General features: G+C 42.6%; 1 protein-coding gene across 1 annotated transcript in view; it reads right to left on the bottom strand.

Annotated features, from left to right (window-relative positions):
- TECRL (trans-2,3-enoyl-CoA reductase-like) overlaps positions 1-16,299 on the bottom strand; it is a gene marked incomplete at its 5' end in the record, with an annotated part of 26,007 nt that extends 9,708 nt beyond the window's left edge. Inside the window, 5 exons of the mRNA XM_010144874.1 lie at positions 186-258; positions 922-1,027; positions 3,669-3,784; positions 14,882-14,985; positions 16,255-16,299. Coding sequence (XP_010143176.1) covers positions 186-258; positions 922-1,027; positions 3,669-3,784; positions 14,882-14,985; positions 16,255-16,299 — 444 coding nt within the window. The remainder of the gene's footprint in view (positions 1-185; positions 259-921; positions 1,028-3,668; positions 3,785-14,881; positions 14,986-16,254) is intronic.
- Between the last annotated feature and the right edge of the window lie 2,197 nt (positions 16,300-18,496).

Here is an 18,496-nt window from a genome sequence, read left to right as displayed (position 1 = left end):
CCTGTCCAGTGGCACAGCAGGAGTGTCTCTCACACAACAATCTTCCTTCTGACAGGGAGTAAAGGCCAGTCCCCGCCTAGATTAGCAATATGGTCTCATGTGGGGGCCAACTACTGGTTCTGGAGGGTGTAGGGCATACCAAAAACTTTTTAAAACTGGCGTCAGTTTTGTGTTCTGATACATACATGGTGGCGTATATCGTGGATGGTTGATGTAGTAAGCAATCCAGGAAGTGAATCCCCAGTAAAAGGCACAGCCCTGGAATGGACAAATGTACTTTTTGTTAGAAAGGACATAACAAGTGTGAATCATAACTTTATGAATTCTGGTAAGCACAAACCCCCAATGATCATTGAAACACTTTGTAGTGGCTTCCTAAGTCACTTTAGGATGCTATGGAACCACCAAAAAAAAAAAAAAAACACCGGCAATAATCAAAAATTGCCAGTAGGTAAGTACTGCACGGGAGGCAGGAAGTAAATACTGGTAGTCTAAGTCGCTTTAGGATGCTATGGGAACCCTAAAAAAAAAAAAAATACAAGTATGCACAGTGTAGACTTTGATTGTGCTAAATGTGTTTTATGCCTTTTGTTGGAATTGATGTTTGTTTTCTCCTTATTTGCTTCTGCTGCTGAAGGGCAGGTTTCTCAGAGTTGTACTATTTAAAGTCTAGGGCTGGTTAACACAGCTGAGCTGTTGCTGTACTTTAAACTTAGCATTTCCAAGCAAGATGGAGCTAGCTAAACAGAATGCTAAACCAGCTGAGACAATAGAGAGCAAAACTGAATAGGCCTGGTGTAACCCTAGCGAAAAAAAACCAAAACCAAAACCAAAAAAAGTCATACAGTTCCTACAAAGATGTTTGAGCTACACGCTGCATCTACTCCCATGGATTCCAAAAATGGATGAATGTATTGTCACCTTTATCATGTTTTTCAGAGGAGTGTGCTCTCCTGAAAACTTGTGAACAAATAGTATCTCCAGAAGACGTCTGATGTAGTGTAAACAATGACAGAAGCAGGCCAAGCTGTGGAGAAAAAAAAAAAAAAAGAAGAAGGGGGGGAAATTAAGGTAAGTGAAAGATTGCTTTTCATTATTTCACAATTTAATGTCGCAAAAGGAGTAAGGACTAATATTCCAAAACTGCAGAGTCACACTGAAATCATGGGATTTAAGATATTGTCTTAATAGAAGCATCTGGAAACAAAGATTAATGGAATCATTTTCAGTGATATACAAAGTAGCTTTCATTTTGCAGGGAAAGAACCTATTTTTACAAGCCTTGAATTAAAAAGAGCTTCTTGAGCTCTGAGTGTGATATATAGCCCTGCCAAGACATTAGAACAGGACAGCTGTGTATACAAGCAGGCGCCTGCTGTGCTTTTCCAAAAGACGTCTCCCATGTTTTAATGCCACCTTAATGCTCCTGTAGGATGCGTCTGACATTTAAAAACATTATGAATATCTTCTGAATGGTTTCCTTGTCCTTTGCCAGCTCAAGTACCTGCATGGAGGTGTTTTGTATTTCATTTCCTTGTGGACTCAAAATGAGATTTTGTTGCAAAGTTAATCAATTCTGATGGCTTTTTTGTTGCTCATTGCAAAGAAATGAGGTAATTGTCGTAGAAATTATTATACTGATTCTCTTTTGAGGAATATTATGAAACAATAACAGGCGTTGCTGATTTGCTTCTGAGAATGAGTTTCAGCTCATAGAGATTGAGTTTCAGAAACAAATGTCAAGAGTGATTCCTGGTGGCATTTTATCTTGGTTACATTTACCGTACTACCAAAGCCCATCTCACTGCAAACCAATTATAAGACATAAACGAAAAGTGGTTTCCAGCTTGTGCAATCTCAGATACTGTTATTATGCATCTTATATGGTAGCCAGAGTCAAAGATTAAACAATTTCAAAGTAATTAAACCAGAGAGAGTTGAACTAAGAAAATTTTGAACGATTAACAACTTATCCAAAGTCGGGAGAAAACTTCCAGTTTAGCTGGGAATTTTAAAATTAATTTGGCTCGGGATGGGCACCTCAGATGAACCTGTCACTAGAAGGGTCCTGCACACCCCTTGCCCACTTTAAAGAAGGTAAAGGTATCGCTGGCTTTTCTGTGCTACCAGAAACTCTCTCCTTTTAAGTGGATGAGCAAGAGAAGGAAGCCAAGCACCTTGCAGCTCTGGGTTTGAATTCAACCGTTCTGTGTTCTCATTCCCAGCTCCACTAGCTCCCTTAATGTCTCTCCAAGTCTCTGTTCCTCCATCTGTAAATGGTATTATTACTCACTGTGTTTCTCTGCTGTATACCAGCTCCTTTGATTCTGCAGACATAGCGTGTAAGAAGTGCTGTGGGAAAGCTGTACAATTCCTTGAGGCTCCTAGTTCCCTGTGTGCCCTCCCACTTCCAGTGCTCCAACTTAAGCAGCCAACAGGCTTTCTTTGATCACGTTTCGCCCTTCTGCCAGGCACTAATTCCCCAGAACAGGGACAATCACACTGAAGAGAAGCACATTCCTTAAGTGTGAAGGTTCCCAGTCTGCCCAGAGCATTAACCACCATCCTGTAGAGGGGTACAGTTGGTAGAGGCAGTGTCTTGACCCTCCCCGGCAGTTATCATGACTAGCTGCTTGCCACTTTCTTGTCTGTGAAAGTTCTTCACCCTTCCCATTGATCAGGTCTGCTTTGTTTCTTCCAGAGTCCTTCACAAGGCTTGGAAGTGATTGGAGGTTGTAAAAAACTATCTTGGTTGGCTGTTTTCTTTTCATTGCTTTCTGACACGCTCTGAGTTCTAACAGACTACGTAGGCTGCATTTCCTTGTGGTCAGCTCTTGCTGTATTATATCAGAGCTGTTTCATTTTCCTTGTTATTATTACTGTTCCAGTGATGGCAAGAAGCAAAGCTGTCTGGTTTATGCTTCTAGGTGAGCTCCCCTCTCTTGTTTGTTTATGTACAGCTAGATACAGCCTGTAGTCTTCACCGTTCTATAACAGTGGTTGAATTCTTATTTTTGTTTGTCACTGAAGTATTTTATTTCTTAAAACATCACTGAGAACTCAAATATGTTGCATACAGCCCTAGGGAACAACTACCGTGTGAAGAGGTTAGTTTAAAAAATCGGATTACTAGTTCTGAATTCCTGTGGTGCTTCTTTTTAGTCTCTCAGTTGTTTTTCCTCTGACTCCTGACAAGCAGACCTCTCAAAAATCCTCCTGGTTGTGCCTAGGTGAAACATGGTGTACAGGTAGTTGTCTTCTGTGCTGGGTGCTGGTGCTCCTCATCTTATAAGTGGGCTCGGGACACCTGAAGTCTTGTCCTCTCTTCTCTGTCAAATGTGACTTGAGGTTACCACCCATGGTGTTTATTATTTCGGCTTCTGTTCAGGCTGTGTGTCTGAGTGCAAACTATTTGGGGGAAATACCACATCTCCCATTATGCCCAGGTGCACCAACCATTGCCACTGGGATCCCATTTTTGGTCCGACTTTATGAGTGCTGCTAAAATGTCAAGCAGCTGTTGACAAGAACAGTCTGATACTCCTACTGACTCTGAGACCAGACATGCAGCCTCACACCCCCTGTAACCTCCTCAGTCCTGGAAATGCAGTCTCCATGCCTCTGGCTCCCTGTCCTCCAGGAAAAGAGTTCACACAAGTGCCACTTACTGAACCACTGGGTGGCGGAAGTTCTTCGTACTTTCCACTTGATCATAAATAGTTGAGAGGCGAATGTAAAAGAGGAGATATATTAGAAGAGGCCCAGTGTACTCTGTTAGAAAAAACTAGAAATGAAAAAGAAAATAGCTGTATCAAAGTGGGAAATTGTACCAATAAAGGCATGAGAAAAAGAATATCCCTATCTACTGCACTTATTCATCCTTCAAATGGCATTTTGACTTCATTTTGTGGAGTTAAGTGACACATAGGAGGGTTATTGCTATCTCTTTGGCAAAGGAGTAAAATCCATCTAGGAAATTTGAGAGGGGTTTCTGAGCAGAACATTAACCCAGTCGGGAATGCTTCATGGAAGGTGGTCAAAATCACAGATATCTCCTCTTTATACTTTTGGCTGTGCCATCAGATGCCTATTTGGAATCTAAACAACACTGAAAATCAAGGTCCAAAAGCTGAAGGCAGCTTGCCTTCTGCCAGTGTTTTTTGCAATTAAGTGATGGATCAGTTAAAAGCCAACCAAGCATGACAAACAAATATAGCTTTGAATCCTGGCTGCTAGCAGAGTCATCTGGAAGGGAAGGATCATTGCGTGAAATCTGGTGATGGGTGGAAGAGCAGGACCTGGCTGCTTGGTGTATGGTGCTTTGAACCTTTGTTCAGTGAGCGACCAGGACTCCTCCCTGTGCAAGCATCAGCAGAAGTAGCCTGTGGTGGGCAGACTGGATAAGTAAGTTACCCTGTAAAACAGAAAGAAATAATTTCATCTCCCAACTGTCACCCCTGCTAGCCATGGAGAGCCAGGAAGACACACAGTGTCAGGGAGAGAAGGAGGAGTTATAGTGCTGCCGTAAGCCACCCTCAGTTTTACATTCTGGCTTTTGTTTGGTACACCCTGTATTGATGTTTGTCAGCACAGTCTTAAGCTACAAGCAGCTGGAGGAAGTGAAATGTGGTTAGAGTGATGTGATGTCTGGGTTTGATCATGTGTCCCCATCAGAATGAACCACAAAATTCAGTGGAAAAGGTGTAGTCCTACGTGTTTACAGGGACCAGCAACTGGCAAATCATAATTCAAGAGCAAAGTGTTGCTTAAGAGATAAAGATTCATAACTAATGGTCAGTTTGGCTTTAAGATGGTTGTTGGCACTGCTGTAGAATTGTAAAGGAAGCAACACTGAATTTAGACTACTTTTCTCAGAAGTGGTTTTTGGCAGGTAGTCCGACACCCAGTGGGCTGTTCTTCTAATTGCCCTTCAGAAGAGCTTTGAAACAGAGAAGCTGTCCTGCAGAAATATTCTGCAACTAGGTTTCCCTCATTTCAAACCCCCAGTAGCATTTCTTTTCCTCTATTACAGGGGGAAATGTTTTGAAATTTCAGCCTTTCATAGCAGGACTGTCTCAAAAAGTAATAAGCTTAAGTGTTCTCTACCAGGGAAATGTCAAATCCTCTTTTGTCTATGTGACACTGTGGTTTCTGCGCTCCGTTTAGAATCTGCATGATCCCAAGTGAGATGTGTGCATGAAAACATTTAATTAAGGAGTGTCTAAGAGCCCACATTATTGTGGAACATACCGCAGCCGAGAGCTTATTAGAGTTTTGTCCTAATAGCAGTTGTGTGGTGTATTCCCAACTGTAAGTGCGCTCTGCAAACACTGTAAGAGATGGCCTCTGCTATTAAAACGTAACACACTAAATGTAGATAACAGTGGTACAGGAGACAGAGGTACAGATAATATGGTCTGGGCAGGACAGCGTAAGAGATGGGAATAAGCTGCTTTCTTCGTTGTAGCTTTTTCACTCAGCCATGAGTTGCACCACAAAATACCATCATAGCTGCCAGCTTTTATCATCTGTTTGGCATGAGCGTATTTCAAAGCTGCCAGGAAAGGTTTGGCACCAAGTTGTAGTTACCTGTCACTGCACCAAGTGTTCCCCCTTACTCCCCGGCTGATTTCAGATGCTGAAAGGATAAGGAAAGCTTCAGGATTTAGTAAAAAAAAATCCTGCCTCTGTTTAATAGCCAAAGTTACCAGCAATGTGATGCCTGAATCCCTGTGACTGGGTGAGGAGGTGTTTTTGATGTAGGAGGTGGGATGCAGAGCTTCCCATCAGAGCAACTCAACGAAGCAGCTGAGAGCACCATCAGCAGCTCTCGAGTTGGGGTTTTCTGGAGGTGAGCAGCATCAGCATTCTCAGGATGCTTTACAGGCTGTGAACAAGGTCCCCTCTTATCTGTGTGTCAGTCGCATCCCACACAAAGCGTTAACCACCCATGTGGAGGCAGGAGGTCCAGGGTCAGCTGTGAGATTTGCAATCAAAGCAGGTATTGTCTGGCAGGCAGGACTGTATTTGCCTTTGTCATAACTGTGTCACCCGCCGGCACATAGTTAGGATCAGTAGCATTCTGTTCAGAGGATGAGGTTCAATTTGCTGCAGTGTTTGGGGGTTTGGGGTTTTTTTACGTTTTTGGTGAGTTTCAGACTGTTTTACCCTGTTGCATCTCCATGCTGCACACTCTGTTCTCCTTCACCGGCCCACTGATTTTACATTCATCAGAAATTAAAAGCAAGTGCCAGAAAGGCAGGCAGAGAAACTCTGCTAAAAATCCCACCAATTCAAGCAGGTGGAATGGAATGTGTCTTAAATTAACGCGAAATTACAATCAATTTTAACTATTGGCAATCAAAGGCAAGCATCATTCTTTTACTATTGATTCTCATCAAGTATATGTAATTAAGCCTGTCTACTATCTTCATAGTCATCCTATAGCTGACTAATTGCTGGGCTTGGGGAGTTATTAGTTGTGTTAAGGATCAGTTCAAACTATCATTTTTACAGATGTTCAAAAAATCTACAAATTTACTAAGATACTAGTTCCTGCCCAAATACCATGCCCAAATGCCATGCCCAAAAATAATAATAAAATTTTAAATAAAACCCTGAAAATAAAAACATCGTAGCTTGTAGTTTGTGGACAAAATAAACACCGTTTTGTAAAAACCAGAAAACTCATCATTTAAAACACGGATTATTTTTCTTTGTAAAATTGTAAAATCAAATATTTAGAAGAAAATAACTCTTTAAACTTATTTGAGGGAACGTGAGGTGAATGTTCTGGCTGGCAGGGGCAGCTGGCTTAGTGCCTGACGCCATCCCAACAAGTCTACTACGGGGAATGGAAAGGTTTTGGATGTAAATGAACAGTACCATGTGTGCTGGTTGGGAAAAGTCAGAAAAGGACAAAAGGAAGCTATAAACAGAGGGTCTAGAGTGGAGAGAATCTGAAAAAACTCCAACAGAATCTGTGTAAATGAACAGCCAGTGGATTAGCAATCTTCGCATGTGGGCACCAGCCAATTCCACTCCGTAAGGTTTACGACGTGCCCTCTCTGTAACACCGCACACACCCCCGATCTTGTATCGTGTTGCCTTTTGGCGTAGTCTCACGTTATCTCATTTATGACAAGCTGCAGAGCGGGGCTGAGGAAAGGCCATACAGCCTTTTCCATACTCATCCCTTCCTGCAGCTCTTTCCACACCGTGTAGGGGCCGTTCCCCAGTTCATCAGTGCTGCTCATGACGTTTTCTCTTCCACTGCCAACAGGATGTCTGGGTTCAAGCAGGGGAAGCAGAGGACGTGGTATGAGGATACCTGCAGCCAGGACAATGGCTTTGGGTCATTGCCTGAAGCTCTCAGGCACAACGAGAGATACAAAACAGCTCAAGCATGTCCTGGGTGACTTTGATGGAAAAGCAGCTGCAGTATATATATTATCTAATGGACAGAGCTTAGTTTCCCTGATAAATGTGAGACAAAGGCACTAGCTGCAGGTCTGGCCCAGGGTCAGGCTGAGATAGTACATACTGCATAAAAGGAGGAACTAGTGATACCAGACGGAGTGTTACTATGTGAAAACATTCAGAGCACTGCCGGGATTTTTGAGAAACCCAAGAGAAACAGGTACTTGAACCCCCAAAAGTCCCCAAATCACATTAAATTTAGCATCTAACTACTTTATTTCCTTTTACAACCCTAGCCCTAAGTGCTCTTGAGCTAACGATCATTAAGAAATGTTCTTAATTTCTAGACTAATTTCTGCTTCATATGCTTTCCTACCTCATTAAAGGCCATATAGTTACCTGGGGATGACAATAGCATAATTTTAGCAGCATCTCTAAATCTGCATCTTTTAAAAATTTTTGTATTTTCATGCTCACAAAAATCTGCAGCAGCAGTTTTGCATTAGGTAGTACAATTATTAAGGGCTGCTTGAATATTCAATGGCTTTTGTTCCAGTTCTCATGGAACTGGCTAATCCATTCTACAAAAACTTAAATAACACACACAGGGTCACCTGACACTTCCCTTGTCTGGAAAGATTTTGCGGTGACTCTGTGTCTGAGAGTATTTCAGGCTGCAGCTCAGTATTTTTTGCAAATACCAGAGATAGGGATGGATTTGCTGTAGGGTTTTATAGGGAAAATGCAGCTGACTCAGGCCAGCTTCAGGAGCTGGGGAGTGAACAGTGATGGATGCTCTTTGTGCCTGTGCTCCCCCTGGAAGAGGGAGTTGAAATCCCAGCTCCCTCCTGTCTCTCCTCCTAAGACTGAGCTGTCTGAAACCACTAGTTTGGCACCAGACCACTTCAGGCTCCCGTCAAATTTCTTGCCTGACAGCACAAGCCTTTGCGTGTTACTTACTCAAAACGGAAACTTGCTGCGCGTTAACAAATGCTCTTCTTACACACCCACGTATGTGCACGTTATATATGTTTGTACCTTTACATATTCAGGGAAGTACTCTAGTTCTGTTTGTAACCAAACACCAGCATGAGTTCAGATTTTGCTGCCAAATCTTTACAGGGCTTTGACAGCATTTTGATGTCTGCCTTATAACGTGTATAATTTTAAAATGTATATTTATCATCTGCTCTGTAGATACCTAAAGGAAATGGTGCTTTTTAACACCTGGCTATTACTAATAACCTCAACTAGCTCTTCCACAGTGCTTCTCATCTAGAAGCCTCAAAGCACTTTGCAAAGAGGAAAAAAACATTTTATTGCCACAGGTGTGGAAACTGAGATACAGAGAAATTCAGTGGCTTATTGAGGTTAACAAACAAGGTGGGCAAACAACAAAGGGGTACCTGGTCCTCTCAAACACTGGTTCACTCTCCTCTTCGTGCCCTTCTTATCCCTGGTATGCAGTTGGGTAAAAATTCCCCATACAAAATAATTTGGTACCTGGTCCTCTCAAACACTGGTTCACTCGCCTCTTCGTGCCCTTCTTATCCCCGGTATGCAGTTGGGTAGAAATTCCCCATACAAAATAATTTTTCCAGACTTACACTTTTTAGAGGGACTAAAACTTCTCAAATTTGCGTAGATATTGACAAATTGTCACCTTCTTTAGTTATTCTGAATACAAAAAGGAAAGGATCTACACTTATCAGCACCATACATCAAGTAGCTCTGTGTTCCTTAAGTAGCAGGAAGTGTTTAAGCATAAAATTGCGTATAACTAAAACAAACAGCTTGTTCTCTTTATACTTAGTGAATTCACTCTACCTTCTTTTTGCGCTTGAAGCAGTAAAAACTCAAGGGTATTACTATAGGCACTTATGAATAGGTTATTCAGCCTGAACTGTGCTCAACAGCAACTAAAACGTTCAGCCCTCGGAATTAATTTTCCTAGTAGCTCCCTAACTCCCTTTGGCACCTGAAAAATTGATGTGCTGGCATGGTTCATCATGAGCTTGTGGCATTTGTTGCTGAGACCAAGAGAAATTATTGCAACACTCTTTGCCTTTTTAGAAGCAGCATCTGAGAAATCCAAATCAGCCAGCTGGGCAGTTCCAGAGGTCTCCGCTTCCCTTATCAGTTGACTTCATGCTGCCACTGGGCAGTAGCAAAGAGCCAAAAATATGTGTGGCTCAAACACGACAAGAAATCAGTCGAATGCAAGCTGTTCTCTCCTTGAGGGGTTCGAGGTTGAAAAATATTAGACTTAATTAAATGGAAAACAAGACCAGTCTTGTGTGTGTAGTTTGCATTTATGAAAGATCACAATGTTTTACAAGTTCATTGCATTTGCCTGGGACTCAAGACTTGGCCAGCTGAACTAAGGTAGAGCAACACCTACTCCGTGTTCAGGCAAAAACCTCTGCCGAGCACAAACTGTTAGCTGTGAAATGGAGGTGCTTTGCATTACAAATAATTGTAGTTGGAAATGGTGCTGTAGAGGACATAGTGACTTCTTAGAGATCATCTTCTATGATCAAATTATCTATTCACCCCAGAGGTTTAGCAATGAGAAAATGTTTGAGGATTTCTCTCTCTGGCACTTTGTGGCCATTCTTAAGCCACCTACAGATTTACACAGACTCACACGTTCTGTATATTTGGCACTGCTGCTAAGTTTTCCAGTTACCCACAATTCCCTGAAAGTGTTACTCAATTTGTAACACAATTGTGTTTGAACTGGCCACAAAATATGCAAGATCTAATAGCTGAGAAATGCATTCAGTGACATTCTCCACTGATACCTCTACAGATCCTCAGCTCTTTCTCTTACCTTGATCTCGAATTCTTTCCTAAGCAATGATCACAAGGGTTTTCTTACATTTATCTTCTTCACACCGGCCCACTTGTTTGATGGGACTCCCAGCCCTCCCACTCCTTCAAATTCCTTGTATTCTGTCTTTTTTCTTCTATTATAATTGCCTGTACTTTGACATCCCATTGAGAGATTATAAACCCTTATTGAAGTCTCTTCTTTCATTCCCAGATTAGGGAAAACGTCTCAGGTTGTTCCCCATGGGTAGCCCAAAGCTGACCTCAGTATAGAGAAGGTGGAGAAAACGAGTCTGCAACCTTTTGGCTGCCTCTTTTTCAAACCCATCAGTACTAAAAATTTCTTCATATCGCACTAACCTTACAGACTTCATGGGATTGTCCAACATTTACAGCACCAACTAAGTGAGCTCTGCCAACCACAGTCAGAGCAAACTGTTCCTCCCCTTTGGCTGCCTCTTTTTCAAACCCATCAGTACTAAAAATTTCTTCATATCGCACTAACCTTACAGACTTCATGGGATTGTCCAACATTTACAGCACCAAGTGAGCTCTGCCAGCCACAGTCAGAGCAAACTGTTCCTCCCCTATTCACCATCCACCCCCACTCACAGGGCAGAAAAACTTCAGTTACACCCACGCGTAAGAGGAAAGAACCACGCCGAACCAAAACACTGCCTTCCCCCTGAGGGAACAGGCGCACCTGGTTGTCAGTGCAGCATGCACTTCCCCACTGTGTACACCTGCTATACGTAACCACAAACCTTCAAGCATAGATCTCTTGGCTTCTTGTTCATTTTCCACGATATCTCACTTGGTGATAATTTTGCTTGTCAGCCAGAAGGGAACAGAGCAATTAGTGAAAGCATGGACTGACAGATTTCAAGGATGTCCTTGGGTTTAAATAAGTATTAGTCTCTAGATTTCTAAATTGAGCAAAATATTTTCTTCTTTGGGAAATTTGAAATGGAGTGGTTCTGCTGCCAGCCTCAATATTGTAAGGATTCCAGGAGTCAAAGTATTTAAGTAATTCCTAATTTTAAATCAGAGTTACAAAAAATATTTAGTAAAGTACTGTATTTCAGGGTTAGTCTTACGAAATTCACAGACTTGGATGTAAAATGTATTTTTCACAGTTCTCTGTTGTTTTCTCAGTTCTATTTTTATCCTCCTGGTAGCCTGCCTGGGTAGCAGCTAGACAACAGAAGCTGATAAATGAGAAATTGCAATCACCACTCAAATGAGGAAAGCTTTAACAGTAGTCTGAATTTGAGCAAGAAGAATATTTTTCTTTTCCTTTTGACTTCTGCAGCGGTATGCATTCAAAGCAGTAGAATGCCAGCCATGTTTCAAAAAGTCACTTGCTAGAATGCAGTATGTAAAAAGAGGTCTTTGTCAAACACACTTAAGCCCAAAATTGGACAGAGCTTAAAAATAAAACTCATCGCTCCGGTGGTGGAAATTTCAAACACCTCTGGGGGTACAATCTTTGCAGGATGCGTATAGAAAAGATCTGTAAGCTCAGTTCCCATTAGCATCTCTGCAGCATCAGTCAGCAAACCTCAACTACTTCCTCTGGGTAGGTACAGGAATCGGGAAATCTTGTGCAGAAGTAAATTACGTGTTTCAGATAACATATCTGAATAAGTAGAGTATATAGAATAAATACAAATCCATGATACTAAGAAACAGGTTTTGGTTTCTTCCTGAATAGCTTTCTGGAAACAGAGGGAGCTCCTTTCTTCTAAAAGAGCCAGCTGAGGTTGCAGTTCCACCCCATTTTTCCCAGGAAAGGGCCTCTTTCTCAAAAGAGATTGACAAGTAATTGCTCCAGTGGAGGAGAACTGTAAATCCTCACCCCGGTTTGTCCTCCCTCAGAGCAACACAGCCTCTAGAACTTGTTGAAATCTGATCACTAGGTAACCATGTCATAAGAAGGCTGAGGATGAGAAGGAAACATCCTTCCTACAAAGTGGCAGCTTCTGACAGAGGGACCGATTAGGCCACAGCAGATGACAAGGACTGTAAATCTTAGACTGTGCATGCTCCAAAAGGGAAGATGAGGAATTTTGATTCAGAAATATGCTCCTAGACTTAGAGACCCAAACTATTTGTCTGAGAACAGACAACAACAGACAACAACGTCATCTTTTATTTTACAACATGCCTGGAAAGGGTACTGCTCCCAGGAGGTGAAGGTGGGTACCACTTTCTCCTTTTAGAAAACACACCTCACTGTGTAAATCCCCAGCACTGGGGGCCTTAGTGTTTTGATCCTCAAGTGCATGCGGCGTGTGATCTCCAATGAGGTGACAAAGCCCCAGAAGTCCCCCCCTGGGCTTAGCTTTCCCCTTAACGATTCCATGCCTAATGCATTGACCTCTGGAGCACCAACATGTCTCAATGTGCCTGTTTTTGGAGTCCAGACCTGAATGTGGCCCTTTGTACCTCAGCAATCATTTTGCTGATGAGATAAGAATAGTTTTATTTTGTGCTTTATTTATTTAAATGTCAACCCTTTAAATCAGCAGCATCCCTCACTGTGTGCATAAATCTGTTAGAGCATAAAGGGGGATGGGAGAATGGGAGCTCTAAGCGCAGTAAAAAAGGCAGTAAAACTATACATCCTGTGTACAAATGCGTTCCTAATTGCTATTGTTAAAATACAAACTTCTATGAACTTTTTCTCTATCGCTGTAGACTAACTATAATAAAACTCTTGACTGTTTAAATGGCATGGCTAGGAAGAAGATTCCTCCCACTGAGAATGGAGACAATTTAGAATATGGAACAGGATGGAATAAGATGAATATTCAGAAACTCATAGAGTTGACTTTCTGCACGCACAGACTAAATCATAAAAAAATGCCACTGCCAGCGGTATCAATGCCTAGTCATAACTGCACTATTTATAGTGGGATATTAAGCTGTAGTTATGTTACTGTCTTAGGCTACATAAACCACCAGGAAAGGAGAGAATAAATAAGGTTCTTGCAGATCACTTAGTTGTAGCAAACAGGAGGCTGCACTACTCACAATTTTGCTTTGCAAGGAAAGTCCTTGGTTGAGAGGTGGCGGGATGGGTTGGGCAGGGAAAGCAGACCCCAACTAGCATTAAGCAGTATGGCCCCAGCAGGCATTAATCAGTATGGGAACCAGCAGGGTAAAGCCTCAGCCTTGGTAAAACGGATACTTTATAGTCGTCATCCAGAAGCTGACTCTTCCCAAAGTCAAGGGCAGTTCTGGCAGTAACATCCACCTTGGGCGTACTCTTTAACAGATAAGGAGCCGTAAAACAGCATGTTCGTTCTAAGTGTCTTGTAGTAGTGCTTCCTAGCCCATAGTGACCTACTGGAGAGAGGAGCCGGTACTGTCATCTGCAAGTGGCTTAACGACCTGACACTCACAAACTTCATCCATATAGGCACAGCCAAGGAAGGGCAGTGCCTTGCCAGTGGGCCTTGTGGTCACCCCACCTGAGCAGGGTGGTATCTGTGGACTGTCTGCGGTAAGAATCTAATAATTTGGCCTACAGCCACGATGTCAGTTAGCAAAACTCACTTGCTTCATTAAAGGAATTGCAAGCAATCAGTGGTTTGTTTTCCATTGCTATGAATAGTCTCATAATGGCTTTTATGGCTTTCAGAGACTCTAGTTCTGTCTTGCTCATGTTTCTCATGGCAGAAATTGGGAACCTCATTGTTCAATATACTGAAGTGGGCTGTACGTTACTCCGGCTAACGCAGTACATACGAACTACTGCAAAAGCCAGGTCGGTCTAGTAGTGAGCCTGCTTCCAGCTCTGCCACCTATGCCTGCTGCATAGGTCTCTTCATCTCCCATTCCTTCACTGTCCTTTCAAACCCTTCTGCTGTCTTCTGTCTTTAGGCTTTGAAAGAATTGAAGCTTTCACTTCCTCCATGCACAGATGAGCATATAAGGTTAGAGTTCCTCAAAAGCCCGTTTGAATGGAACACCACCCTGACTTTCCAACAGCTGCTTACAGGGAAAGAAAAAATGAAGTCAAAATGAGACCACAAGTGAAAACACACTGTGGTTCTACGTACAGCGTGATAGAGGTATTGTTGCCTGTGGCACACACTTTTGTTTTACAAAGTGATTAAAAAGTTTTGTGACTTCTGAGCCTGGCTGGGCTGTTTCTGCCTGGAATTCTTGGCCTCACCACTCGCTCAGAACTTTCTTCAAGTGAACAAAGAGTAAGATATTCCCATCCAATAATTTTCCTGCACTAGTAACAAGATTATCAGAAATCCATTTTTTCCTTTTAATATCCTTCCACTTTCAAAGCTAAGGAGCCTTGCAGCAAATGAATTTGGCCACAGGTCCTGCACAGGCATATAAAACCTAGATAAGCTAAAACTGGTTTTAAAACTTGTTTTTTTTCCTCAGGCAGTATTGTTTTGTCCACCTTCTACTCTTTAATTGGATATCAGAGTTAGCACATTAATAATTTGGCTCACTATCCATCTAATTCTGTTTTGACTGCTGATAAAGTAATCACACCATTTGACACAGGGAAGGACAGGCTGAGGAAGCTGGAGTAACTCAATGCTGAAACCAAATTGTACATTAAGATGTATCATGTTGATTGTTACAAGGACATACTTACCGTGGTCCAACTGACCTGCTGACCCAGGTCTGTAAAATACAGTGTAATGATGGAGGAAACAGCAAGGCTTTGAATGTTAATGGAATCCTTCAAATAGGGCCCGTCTGTAGTGACAGAAAGGGAAGAAGAGATGGCATGAACAGCAGGCATCCTCTGAGGGGCTCAGCATAACGCGTAGGCTGCCCTGCTAATGGTCAAGGTGTAGGTCCAACTTCCATTATGATTTATTTTGGTGACTTGGTACTTATTGTCCAGCTTAGCAACTTAGAGCTTTTCTGTGAGAGCTATTCTCCTCTCATTTTAACAAAAGCATTGGGCTGACATGACACGGGGAGGCAATGCATAGCAATTGTTACGATGCTATCGCTGTTAATCTAAACCATTACAGACATGCCATGCAGTCATACAGGCAATTTTATAGGGCACTTTTTGTTCTATCTTGCAAGACTAATGGGAAAGTCAATGTTTCACAGTGTCTCCCTCACTGACATCTTTTACTGAAGCATTTGCATTCTCAGGCTTTTTTACAATAGGTGGCACCATCATGATGAATGCAACTTCTTGGTCAAAAGCTCACAGCCCAAGGTTTTTTTTGTAAGCTGTCTGACCTAGGCAGACCAGCTGTATCTGAGCATTACATTGCTTTTCCCAGTATTCTGAGGCATCTGCTTCCAGTCCTGACGGACCTAGAGCATTCAGGCAGACATAAAATGGCAATATCTGGTTCTCTTTTTTCACAGAGGCAGTGAGATGGCTGTTAGGAAACCTCAACAGCCACTGGCACGGGGTGTTGCCACGGCTGCAACACTTATTTTCTCTCTTCCACTTCATGTATTGTGTCTCCCATTCAATATATGTTTGTTGACTCTTTAAGTCAGTGAAGGTGCTAAATTCCACCAGGTGCTGAGCCCTCATTTTCTGGGGGTCTGCAATGCTATGTGTCCACAGATCAAATGCCACACAGCCCACGGCAGCTTCATCTCCCACTTTCATGTCCACCAAGAACTGGAACACTGGCACAAAAAAGGAGGCTGCTTCCTGTAGCCAGTTGCATCTTCTGATGAGGCCGTGAGCAAGTATTAAAACAGGTAATTTAGTGAGAGAAAGAAGTCAGTACATGGCTTTAAAACTGTCTGGTCTTCATTATTTGATGTTATATTGTATTCTGAAACATCTTTACTTAGTGGTTACGAAAACCATTTGATTACTTTATTAATGAAAAAGCTAGTAAGTTAATAATTGATAATATTAATAGAAAATTGCTAACAGTTCACCCAATAACAGGTATAGAGAGAGCAATACTGTTAGGAGGAGAAGTTGCCAGAGGAATAGTAGTAAGTTAGGTGGCTGTGTTCAACCATATGAGTACTTACTGCGTTCTAGCTGCAGACCGACACGGGAAGGGTACCACTGGGGACCTGTTCAAAGCACAAAGCATGGTTGTTAGTTTCGTGGTGGAGGATCTCTTTCTGTTAGCGTTCTTTTTAGCTGATAACTACAAATGTGAGATTTTTTTTTAAATCCTCTCTTTCCGTCTCAGCTATACAAGGAGAATACAAGAGAGCTAGGAGGAGCACGTGATACACACATTACAGCTGAAATCCCTTCTCCCCACTTGAGAGCTGGAAGGGCCAGTTCTCAATGCTGAATGCTCCATCAGTGCATGAAAAATGGGCATGTGTGCACACCACTGGGGAGTGCAAAGAGGACCCTGTTTACTACCATATTTACCAAAACTCCACACTACATGTGTCAGCCGTGCCCCTCCCTCCAAAACAATGCTTGTTCTACAGTCCGATCCAAAGGGGTTGGGTTTTCCCATTTAGAAATATAAGACCTGGCTAGGGACGTGGAGCCAGCGCTAGTTCTTAATCACAGATTAATCAGGCAAAAAGAGACACAAAAGCAGGGGCGCTGGGGTAGCTAATCCTGGGTTACGTATGACTTCCATATACCCATCAACTTCAGGATGTTCCCTAGAAGCATTTTTTTTAATGCTCTAGTTCAAAGGTTGATCCTAAATGGGCAATAGCAGTTGGCAGTTGTTATTAGGTGCCCTTTGATGATTCTGGACAGAGACCCGTCAGTTTGTTCAAAGAGGTATATGTCTCCAGCTGCATTTGTTACTCTCAGTGTCAGGGCAGGTGAGTAACTGCCACAGAAAGACTGCAGAAGGGATAGAGGCTGTTCAGATTGTAACTTGCCCAGCTCTTTGTAGTGCCTCTATGCAGAAGGCTGTGCCTGCTGAGCTGTTTGAATGGAGAATGTAAGCACTCCTCCTTCACATCACAAAGACACGTAACTTTCTTCATACCTTTCAGTTTGCTCCTGAAGGCTTTTTAGGGCACACCTGCAGCAGCCTGGGGAGACCTTACACAGCCTGTGGTGTTGACTGAGATTTGGGGGCAGCAAAGTCTGACAGAGGAAAGGGAGGGAACAACTGCACTATCACCACCGCCAGCCATTTCTACCAGATTTACCTGTACTTCCTTTGTCACACCTAGCACAGTTGATAGCCTGAAAGAGGTTTGCTATGTCTTTTCAATTTAAAGTATGGGTAAATTCGGCCAAATAAAGCCATGGCTTTCTTTAAACTTATCTTATAATTGTTAGTATTCCTGTATTTAGGATACCAGTATTCCTGTACTTTGAACAAATGGGAAAAAGTTCTTCACAATGGCTGTGATTGAACGTGGGAACATTTGCCTTGAGAAGCTGTGGGATCTGCTTCCCTGGAGATAGTCAAGCCTCAGCTGGGGAAGACCCTGGGCAATCTCACAGGACTTGAAAGTTGACTCTGCTCTGACCAGGACCCTGGACCAGATGAGCTCCGGAGGTTGGTTCTACCTTAACTATATTTCAGGATGATCAGGAGAGCTTGCTCACTCCACCAGCTGCCCACTGGAAGGGAAGGGGAGCTGTACACATTGTGCACTGCACCCACTGTGCAGTGGCACCCAGCACACCCTCCTTTCAAAAGCACTAGGTCTGAGTTTTGTAGGCAAGAACAGGCATAAGATGAACCCGTGAACCAAGGCTAATAAGCAGGAGGTGAGACATCCGTCAAGTAAGTTGCAAACATTTTTTTCAAGGAACGACAACAATTCATGGCTATTAGAGATAAAAAAAGGAAGATAGAGAAAGAGCAGCTGTCTGACTTGTCAAGGAAGATATGATTTGCTCCAGGACAGCAGATATCAATAGTTATTTGAGAGCCTGAAATGCAATGTACTTGTGTTAAATTGGAATCTTTCCCCCAGCCCCTACCACTCATATTACAGTATGTTTCAATAAAAGCCAATTTACCTGATCCTGTGGCAATGCGATTTTAGGTATGGCTCATAATCTTCACAAGGGCAAACAGAGGTTACGCGTTTAAGCACGTCATCCCACATTTCCAGTCCTTTAGCCTCAGTACACTGTCATGTGCACACACACTCAAAGATTAGACAGAAGTGTGCCTTTGCCACTGTTTGTCTGCATTGACCTTGTTACTGCATCACCGTGTTCCTCCAGTTTCCAGACCATCCAAACCAGGGTGCTGTTTGTATATTGCTGGGGAGACCTGGAATTAGCTGTTGAGATGTTCCTTCCCAGCTCTTACTATTGGGGGTG

This window comes from Buceros rhinoceros, unplaced genomic scaffold (assembly GCF_000710305.1).
Source record: "Buceros rhinoceros silvestris isolate BGI_N320 unplaced genomic scaffold, ASM71030v1 scaffold4481, whole genome shotgun sequence".
Lineage (NCBI taxonomy): Eukaryota > Metazoa > Chordata > Aves > Bucerotiformes > Bucerotidae > Buceros > Buceros rhinoceros.
This window is presented reverse-complemented; position numbering and strand designations above follow the sequence as displayed.